The 10,628-nt window shown below is 44.3% G+C and overlaps 1 protein-coding gene across 2 annotated transcripts in view; it reads left to right on the top strand.

Annotated features, from left to right (window-relative positions):
• Positions 1-8,755, top strand: part of LOC109298497 (coiled-coil domain-containing protein 42 homolog) — a 31,758-nt gene extending 23,003 nt beyond the window's left edge. For both annotated transcript variants that reach the window (XM_019518629.1, XM_019518628.1), the window contains 4 exons: positions 2,232-2,404; positions 3,268-3,378; positions 6,597-6,713; positions 8,235-8,755. In XM_019518629.1, the coding sequence (XP_019374174.1) occupies positions 2,232-2,404; positions 3,268-3,378; positions 6,597-6,713; positions 8,235-8,429 (596 nt within the window). In that variant the 3' untranslated portion in view covers positions 8,430-8,755. The remainder of the gene's footprint in view (positions 1-2,231; positions 2,405-3,267; positions 3,379-6,596; positions 6,714-8,234) is intronic.
• Positions 8,756-10,628: the final 1,873 nt, after the last annotated feature.

The raw sequence follows: 10,628 nt of genomic DNA, 5'->3' as shown, positions 1-10,628 counted from the left end.
ATCAAACTTTTTTTGCCTACTAAGAAAGAAGCTACAAATGAAGAGATGAGGTTAAAACAGAGTATTAGTGTGGGCCCCTCCACTTTAGCTATGACCATATCCGCTTATTTTATATTAATGCTATATTCCATCTGCATTGGATTATTAGTAATCCAACAGTAGATCTGGTATATAGCATTTTTGCCAGATTTCTGTTGCATCTCCCCCTACTCCCTCAGTACAGCACTTTGCATTTGTCCTTGTCGAATTGCATCCTATTCTGCTCTGCCCACTTACCCTATTTGTCCAGATCTGGCTGGATTCATTCCTTGCCCACTACTGTATTTACTTTGCCCCATAATTTGTTGTCATCCACAGATTTGGACAGAGTGCTCTCCACGCCCTCATCCAAGTCACTGATGAAGACATTGAACAGCGCTGGTCCAAGGACTGAACCTTGGGGAACTCCCATCTTTCCAGGTCGATACTGAACCATCCACCACCACTCTCTGGGTGCATCCCTTTAGCCAATTTGCCACCTGCCTGACCATGTAATCATCTACATCACAGCCACTCAGTTTATTTATGAGAATAGGATGAGATACCATATCAAAGGCTTTCATAAAATCCAGGTAGATGACATCTACCTCATTACCTGCATCTAAGCATTTTGTGACCTGGTCATAAAAAGAAACAAGGTTAGTCAAGCAGGATCTACCTGCTCTGAACCTGTGCTGGTTGCCCATCAGCATTATTTTTCCTTCTGGACTCCCACAAATGTGATCCTAAATAATTTTTTCAAAGGTTTTCCCAAGGATAGATGTCAGGGTAACTGGCCACCTGGATCCTCCTTCCGACCCTTCTTGAAAATAGGGACCACGCTGGCCCTTTTCCAATCCTCCGGGACTTGACCTGAGCGCCAAGAGTGCTCAAACAACCATGCCAGTGGTTCTGCTATGACACTGGCTAATTCTTTCAGCACCCTTGGATGAAGATCATTCAGGCCTGCTGACTTAAACACATCCAGCCCCTCCAAGTGGGCTGCACAATTTAAAAAGGATGTGGAGAAGCTTGAGAGAGTCCAGAGGAGAGCCACGCGCATGATCAGAGAGCAGGAAAACAGGCCTTACGATGAGAGGCTGAGAGCTACGGGACTCTTCAGCCTGGAAAAGCTCAGGCTCAGGGGCAACCTGGTGGCTGCCTATATAAGGGGTGTACATCAGGATCTGAGGGAATGCCTGTTCACCAGAGCACCCCATGGGATGACAAGGTCAAACGGTCACAAACTTCTCCAAGACCGTTTCGGGCTGGACGTAAGGAAGAACTTCTTTACAGTCCAAGCCCCCAAGGCCTGGAACAAACTGCTGCCAGAGGTGGTGCATGCACCTACTCTGGACTCCTTTAAGAGTCAACTGGACATTTATCTTGCTGGGATCCTGTGATATCAGCTGACTTCTTGCCCCCGGGGCTTGGGGTTGGACTTGATGATCTTCTGAGGTCCCTTCCAGACCTAATGTCTATGAAATCCCATTACACCTTCCTTGAAATGCACTGCATCATTGCAACAGTTGTTCAAAACTTTGAAACAACCTTATGGAAAAAAATCACTAAAGCCATTTAATTTTCCCACGCTACATTATACTATACTATACTACACTATACTACACTACACATTCTGAAAGAGAAAGAAGTCAGTTTTGTGCTTTCCTGTGATGTAAGTATTACAATGTTGCCAACTCTCACAATTTTATCCTCTCATGCCTTTTTCTTCTTTTCTTAAAGCCACAGTTTTTGCAATCAGCTTATTATGTAACCGTCTCAGCTTGCATTAAAAAAGGCAATTTAAATAAAGCCCTTGTGGCTGAAAAACTTGAAAATGTGAATGAAAAGAATTCCAAATGTATTTTTTAACATTGCTTGATTTTGTGAGTTATTCTCATGATTTTGGAGGGGTAGGGGGCATATGTGTCCTGACTCATTTGATTTGGAAGCTTCTAGTTGGCAAATTCGGAGTCCATTTCCTTGGAAAAAAGATATTACTGCAATGAAAATATTAGCTTATGCACAGAACCTGGCCCTATAAGGAACCTGCAAGGTACTGCCATCTCTTGGGAAATGTAAAAGTTGCCAATATACAAAGTTCCATAAAGGGTCAGGCTTATAACTGGTAAAGGAGGGGAAATAACATGCCTCTGATACATGATTGATAAGGTACTTCAGTACCCTTTTTGTGAGGTATTTTCCTTCTACAGACTATCTGGAATATGGTGAAGAGTCTCTGGTAAGAGCTATCATCAGGAGGCACGAGACACTGTCAGCTACGAATCAGAGCTTGATAAAAAACTTGATCGCCTTGTCAGATGACTATGAAAAAGGCCAGCATGACCTTGAAGCCTTGCAACGGGAACACGACACCAGAAAACTTGTAATGTTTTGAGTATTTTATTTACAGTATACAGAATGGGGCTTGATCCAAAGTAGTTAAGGCACTTAACAGCCTGATACAGCGAGGTGCTGAGCTACACCCTGTGGTGCTGTTGGGTAATATGGAATCCATCTATCATGGCTGGGCAGGACAGAGGTTTTTGAAATACTGCAGATCAGATGCACAAAGAACACGCCTGTCATGTGAAGCAGGACAAATTCTCAGATAGCAGTGTCAATCTCTGCAGCGCATTCTGCACTTTATCCTCCATTATACATTTCCTAAAGCTGTCAGGTGGGTTCCTGGGTGGCGACTACATGTAGGAGGTGTACAGTAGCGATCCCTAGCATGAATCTCAGAACACAGCTTTGAGCTATGCTCACAAACTGTTGCTGCTAAAGCAGATTTCTTCTGTAGAAAAGTTCCTCTGGGCATTTTAGTTTTAATGATTTAAATTGAATGTAACAGGTCTTATCCATTTTGTAGGGGCTGATCAGGATCCCCACAGGGAAGAGAAGGAGGTAGAGTAAGAACCACAATGTATAACCACAGTCTACTATTCCAAGGTTTCCCTGAATAGACTTGCTGGCTAGGAGAGTGAATGCCCATGTAGCAATGCTGGCAAAACTGCTGGCTTTTACAACTCTTGTTGACAGGTCTGGATTGTACTTGCCAGTGCAGCTCCAGAGACAGGAGAAAACTCCCCAGTAAATATGACTCTGTTGTTAGCATAATACGTACTGTGTAAAGTGCTTTGTGATCTGTTCAGCTGAACACCAGTATGTAGATGAAAGATATTAGGTAGACATTCTTCTTCTAGGAGAAGAACATCCATAATGAACATTCTTGTTTTCTTTACCCAGATGCTGATTAGTGAACTCTCTGAACTTCAGATAAAGAGCAACAGAATACAGGAGAAAAATAAACAGTTGGAATTGAATATTAGGCGTAATAAAGTGTATTTCAGAAACCAGGTAAGTTTGCTAGGTGCTTTTTCCATTACTTTTGGCAGAATATGAACTGCAAATAAAATGGAGCAGGGATATTGAAAATTGCAAATGAAAATCCTGTGCAGCTTTCTTCCCTACTGCAAGAGCACAGTGGCTCATTACTAGACTACATAATGTTTTCAGTGTAAGTTCTAATTTTGTGAGGTTTCAAAACACATTGGCCAAGGTACAGTTCTGAAAATGAGATGCTGGGAATGTGCAGCAGTGACATTTCCAAACACCCTTGGTGATAGTAACAGGGAAACTCAGTAACTTGGCTGGAACACAAGGAAGATCACAAACAGACAATAAAGCTCTGCATCTCTTTCTGCTGAAGTCAAGTGGGGCAGCTGCCCCTGAGTTCAGTTGCAAGAGAATCAGGTGTGGCATTTGCTATCTTTACCATAGTTTAGGGGTTGGGCACCTTTTGCCACCATAGGCCACTGCTTGTGACCCAGCCCCATTGTAGGCCTGCACCTGCTCCTGTACCTCCTGCCAATCAGCAGATGCTGCAAAGGGAATAGATAGAAAAAAGGCAGGAGCCAGTATGCTGGGGATGTCTCCCAAGCTGCAGTAGAGAGAACAAACTGGGCATGGCAGGCAATAGGCCCTTCAGGATGCCTCCTGTGCTACTGTGGCTGGAGCATGCTGCTGATTTCTTGAGCTGCCACAGTTAGGATCCAGCCTGTTCAGGGGCAGGATGTGGCCTGGAGGCTGGAGGCTGCTGACCTCTGCCATTGTTCATAGGGCTTGTCCATATTGCAAAATCCTCAGCACTTTTCAAGGAGGAGACTGCAGGCCTTATCTATACTAAAAAATTGCCACAGTTAAAACTAGCTGTCACCAGCCACTAGTGTTGCTGCATGTCTGCAAATCCCAAGTATGGAAAAGTTGTGGTAGCTGGCAAGTGCAGTGGAGATCTTTTTTAAACACCAATGGCCTGCCCCATATAAAGTAGTGGCTTGGCCGTTTATGCTAGGGGTTTGCGCTGTTGATCATGGATACTCAGAGTGGCTGAAATCCTCAGTTTAGATAATGCCTTTGACACCCTCTTCTCCCCCACCACACACAATCACCCACCTGACACCTGGACAGATACTTTCATTCTAGTTCCTGAACAATGGACGGTCTCTCTTCCTTCTCTACAATATCTGATGGCTTCTTTATCTGATAGCACCATTGAGCATTTGCTGCTGCTGTTGGTCTGGCATAGCTGCAGTGGAAGAGTGTTCTAGTAAAGACACAGAAGACATATGCCTCCAGAAAGGCTTTTGCTGCAAACATAGTTAAGACACCTCCTCAGAAGGCATTAGCTAACCAACAGAAGCTTTCTTTTCTTGACATAGCTGCATCCTTATGAGGGGTTTCAGTGGCACAGTGTTACAGGGGGAAATGTTCACATGCTTAGCAGTAAAACTTTGACTCTTCATACATGTTAATTTAAGGTGGCTCCTAGAGCTCTTAGCCCCTGGATTGTCCACACATTAACACATTAAACTAGTTTTAAGTACTTTTGGGTGGCTTAAAGTTATGCCACCTCAGCCTAACTGTGTCTCTGATCCATGGGCAACTGGTGCCACCTTAGTCAGGGGGGCACATGCCCACCCCACAGTGACCAGTCAGTGACTGGGGGGTGCTCCCCCCCTGCGACCAGTCTCGCTGACTGGAGGGGGGGGAGGGGCACCAGTGCTCCCGCCTGCCCCTCATGCCCATCACCTAAGTGGCAAGTGTGGCCGGTCAGGGGGTGCACATGCACCCCCTATGCATCACCAGTGCTCTGATCTGTGTAACCTAGCTTGTCTAACCTTAATGTGTAGCCACTCTAAGCTAGTGTGAACACTAGCCCCACCCCCATCCTCTGCTGGCCCAGATTAGGCCCATTGCCCTCCCATGGCCCCCCCCACCACCACCATCAGACCACTTCCCCCTGCCCCTGTCCCACAGCAGCCCTCATCAGCCTGCTGCACCCCAGCCCTCCAGATCCCCTCTCACCTCTCCCCCCTCTTCTCCCCTTCAGTCCTGGCTTACTTTGTTATCCTAGGAGAGCAGACAGGGAATGGACACCTGCCTGCCTGGCCACTGCCCCCACTGTGGGCAGGCAGCCACAGGTAAGCTGGGGGGGTTCAGATGAGCCATGAGGGCTGAGGTGGGGGGGCACAGGGGAAGCTCTGGGGGATGGGAAGGACTGGAGAGAAGCCCAAGGGGTGCAGAGAGGAACCACAAGGTGCCAGGGGCAGCCCCAGAGTAGAGGGGAACAGGGGGAGCTTTGGGATGGCAATGGGCAGGTACAAACCCAGAAAGGGAAGAGAGGGTGTGGGGGGGGATTCTTATCTATAAGTCCTCAAGGCCCCTGCTGGCTCGAGCATGTGGCTAGTCCGAACTCAAGCTAACGCTAATACTGATCAACATTTGAGCAGCTCAGAGTGTAACATGTAACAAGGCCCTTTGTTGAGTAGACCTGGCCTGAGTTGCTGTGCAGCTTTCCCTTTCTTGAACTCCTCCCTTTTGATATACTGTCCTATTTCCCTCACTAGCCCTTCAGCTTCAACCTAATTTCCTTACAGTTTTGCCATTCCCAGAGCATTCCCCAAATTTTCCCTTCTCTCCAGCCCTTCAGCTGCTGGAGAATCTGTACCGTCTACAATGTAGTTTTTCCCTGCCTCAGCTGATATATGGCATAGTTCTCATCTTTAACTAGTGCTGCTTTCTCTCATGTTCAAAAGAATCAGCCAAGATGGCAGGAGGGAGCTACGCTCAGCAGGCCCGTGGGCTCAGAAAACATAGGCAACGGTGGCAGGGGCTTGCAAGTAGCAACGGTGGAGTGACCCCTATCTCACCCAGAAGAGAAGATATTTTGGGGAAAGGGAAAACAATGGTTGGAAGAGGGATTTCTATGGGTGAGATGGAGGTAGCTGCAGTTGCTGAGTCTTGAGGGTTTACACCTTGTGCATGCAAGAGCCAAAATCAGGAGGGAAACCTGAAGCTGGAGCAGCACAGCAGAACCAAGTTATAGGGTGGGGGAAATCAGGGCAGAAAGAAAGGTAGCAGCACATGTGGAAAAAAAGCTGGATCTCACTAGGATTGTTACAGAGCTGAAATCCTCTAACCTTGAATGGAATTCCCTCTTCATGTGGTAGCAACTCCAGGTTTATGTAAAATGCTTTGTGGGGCAAAATTCATTCATGTCTTCTATACCATTGCAGAGTCAAGAACTAGGCAGCCTGTGGTTAGCTATCTCCAACTTGGCTGAGCAGTGCCACATGCCGCACTATGGTCGCTTACAGGAAATGGGATTGTTGTCAAAGCTGGATATGATCCAAGTAAGTTACCAAACTGCTGCAGGATTAAAAACAAACTACTACAGAGAATACAATGGCTGCTTCTAAGGGTGTGCAGATTTTCTGGACAGCTGAAATCCAAGCGATTCTAATGTCTTCCTCAATTGACTGTTGCTGTGTACTTTGGAGCCTTTCAGCAAACGCAGCGCCTGTGTGAACTAGAAACATATGTAAAGGTTACTTATATAGACAGTGGGAGACAGAGCTTCTCTCTCAGAATGTGGAACTGAGACTCAGAAGATCTGAGTTCTGTTCTGACTGTGCCAAGGACTTACAATTTCACTTTCGGCAAGACTTTTAGTGTCCTTGTGCTTCAGTTTCCCCATTTATAAAATTGGAATCATAATGTTTTCCCACCACTGAAGTGTCTTCTGAAGTTTAATCAAATAACACACGTAAAACAGTTGGGATCCCAGGATATAAGGTATTCTAGAGGAGCTAAATATTATCATTATTGATAATAGATGTGCAAAGTAATTATGAAAGAGTCCTAGTCTCCTCTTGCTGCCAGACTAACATTGTTATCAACAGACTAGACCCCTTTGAGTATCTGACTGCAGACAATATATAAAGGCAGGACAGGGAGACTTGTAGTCCTTGGCTGAGTAATGTCAGAACATGTTCTTCAAAGCAGATATTTCTAGGACTTGGCCCTCTGGGAACATAGGCCCATGGAAGAGAATGTCACAGAAGGAAGCTTTAGGACTTAGTCAGCTAGAATAAATCAATCCTTACGGAGACTGTTTATCTCAGTATGGACTTTGCTAGAAAGTGAGAACCATGATGATTTTTCCAGTAATACTTGAAGTGCTTTTTCATGTCTCTCCCCCAAAGCCCTTTATTAAAGTAGGTTAACAGAATAATTCCTCCTTTTTAAACATAAGACAATGGAGGCCCAGACTTGTCAGTGGGAGGCAGCAATAGAAACAGAAATAAAATCCATGGAGTAATTAAGTGTGTATTGTAGCTTTGGTGCTGTGACAGTTTACGCTGGCTGAGGATCTGGCTGTTAGCATCTGTGACCGAAATTAAGAAAAGGTCTTAGGTGCCCAATGTAAAACTAAGACAAATGTGGGTCTTAGGGAATTGTTCACCTATGTGAACAATTGACAAAAACCCACCTAATAGCTTAACATCTGTTAGAATGTATAGGCACCAAACCATCTGCTATGAGAGTTACTTAAACACCTAAACTCTGTTACTGTCTGCACCGCTGAGGTCCCACCACTGTTGCTAGTCTGCATATCTTGGCACATCTTGCACACAGGCCATGTGGAATGCACAGACTAGGCACCCATGCACCTAAATCCTTTAGGGTGGGCCCTGTTCAGTATGCCTGCTGAGCTCACACCACCATGCTCTGCACAAACTCTGAAAGAGAGGCAGGATTTTAGACTCGACCCTCTCTTAGTGTTTCCAGTGGCAGTCCGTTGATCAGTGCACTTGGAAGTTCTATCATAGTGAGTGTCTGTATTGAAGATGCTTCTCTTTTTCTGTTACCAGGAATATATCCTAGAAAAAATGAAAATTGAGCAGTTAGCAACACAGACTGATGGATCCAGAATGTTGCAGTCTAGTCTCAGGACCAAAATACAGCACAGAAAAATAGGAGCCACCAAGAAGTCACAAAGCCAAGTTCCAGCTGGCAGTGGTGGCATAATACAAACTCCTAAAAATAAGTGGAAAGTATCAGTGTGACACCTTTAAACTAATGTACTGTGGTTTCCAAAATAACAGAACAGATGAAATCTGGAAGGTTAAATATCAGGCTTCTTGACTTTTCTTAATGTAAACAGCTCCTTTCCGCTGCTTCCATTTTTCTTCCACGCACATGGCTGTTTGGCACTGGGGAACAGTCATTGGACGGTAGGTCTAAAGTTGAAGGAAACAAGCTGAAAAATAAATAAAGTATTTCATAAATGATCAGCAGCAGCAGCACCACACTGATCCTGCTACATGCACAGACACATAGGATAAATATATGTATATCTATGATATGATTAAAAATTGGTTACTGTATTTCATTTGTCTCTGGAAATGATTTACAGCCTGTGATGTTAATTAATTCATTGTTTGTAAAACATAGTCTGGTCCTCCACTGAAATTAGCTATGTAATTACAAATTATTACCATGCTTCAGTGGTTTTTTGTGTGTGATTAATTTGAAATTATATCAGGGAATGAGTTCTCAGTTACACGGCTTCATAGCAGCTGCAGATCTGGTTGATGGTTTTCAAAGTTATAACAAGGCATATTCAGTTCCCTGTTGCCCTGTACTTTATGTAGATAGCTATGCTGGTGCAGAGTAGATGTAAAGCACTATCAAATTAGAACAGAAGCACTTAACATCCCTTAGCATTTGTTTTATGCTATTGCAAATGACTACTGGGGAAGCCCAAGATCTCTACACAGCACTCATCTTATAAGGAAGAAATGGTAATGAATATCTTTTTAATAGGGGTGTGCCCATGAGAAAGGTAGAGGCTACAAATCTAGAGGCCCTAAATGTAGATAAATATCAGTTCAATACTAGCCTTAAACATCTTGGCCTTTGACTCAGTTCCAAATAGAATATCAGTTTTGTGGCTCAGCTATTCAGCTCCCTTGCAAGACCTGTTCTTGCATGACTCAGGTAAGGAAAGAACGAACTAATAATAGCTACATGAAAGCACAGAAGAGACTGTTAATATTTAATTGTTACTTTGCAGTTGTGTGTTTATCCTTCCTACCCTTCATCTGTTGTTTGTCTTCTTGGATTGTGGGTCTTGTTAGCTCTCTGTGCCTCCGTTTCCCCACCATTCCTACTTTTTAAAGGTAGGGACTAGGCTTGTCCGAATAATATCTGCCCAAAGGCTTTGGCATTGGTTGATCCACAGGCTCTACTGAGTGACTGACCCTGGGTGCTGTCAGAGGGACATGAGAAAGGCAAGTAGAGTCCATACAGTGAGTCTATGAAAGAAAGAAAAGGATGGAAAGAGCAGAGGGAAGAATCAAAGCATTTTTATTGATTGATGTATTCAGAGACATGATTCAGAAATAGTTTATCCATGAAAAACAGTGGTTCTGCCAAGGTCAGGAACTTGTGGGGCAAGACACCCTCTAAAAGGGGTAGCCAAGCACATGAAAATTCTGTGGGGCTTCATTTACTAGGATTAACCGATGCACTTGGCTATATCCAAATAAATGCGGAGGCAACTCCATACACCTTGATCATTCAGACCTCCTGTCTCTCTCTCTTCTTTATTCTCTTCTCCAGCATATGGAGATACTAGGAGTTTCATTTGTGCATTACACTGTCCATGTTTCTCACAGGGAGTTTTACAGATGAGAAAATTAATGGGGCATCATTTAGCTGAGAAAGCTGCAGTACTTCATTCCTCATTTAAAATCATGCAAAATAGGGCTAGCTGCAAAATTTACCATTGAGATTGCTTTTGGCGGAAAATTGGGATTTTAACTAAACTCTATTTGGCAAAAAAAATGTGTAATTTTCAAAGAGCACATTTTTCTTTGACATTCTTCACAAAACAAGACCCTTTTATTGTCTTCAAAAAGTTTTCCACACTAAATATTTATTTTTTCTCCTAAATGAGAGTTATTATTCATACTTTTTGTCTCAGTCTGCTCTCCACCACATCTCCCTTCCTGTTTATTTCCCTTTTCACTGAATTTAACTGTGGGAAAATAAATATTTGGACCAGCACCAATTCAGAAACATATAGGGTGGAACTCCAGCCCCCCCAGAGAGAGAGGGGGTACTCCCCAGTCCCCCTCCAGTAGGGCAGGGCCCCCCCCTTGCCTGAGAGCAGCTTCCTTGATGGCAGGCCCACTGCGCATACGTGCAGTTTAAAAGGGCCCGCCAACATCAAAAGAGCCCCAGTTAGGCTCCGGAGTGGC

The sequence above is a fragment of the Gavialis gangeticus genome, unplaced genomic scaffold, assembly GCF_001723915.1.
Source record: "Gavialis gangeticus isolate Ggan-Ray unplaced genomic scaffold, GavGan_comp1, whole genome shotgun sequence".
Taxonomy (NCBI): Eukaryota; Metazoa; Chordata; order Crocodylia; family Gavialidae; genus Gavialis; species Gavialis gangeticus.
The sequence above is the reverse complement of the archived record's forward strand: the minus strand, read 5'-3'. Positions and strand labels throughout refer to the sequence as shown.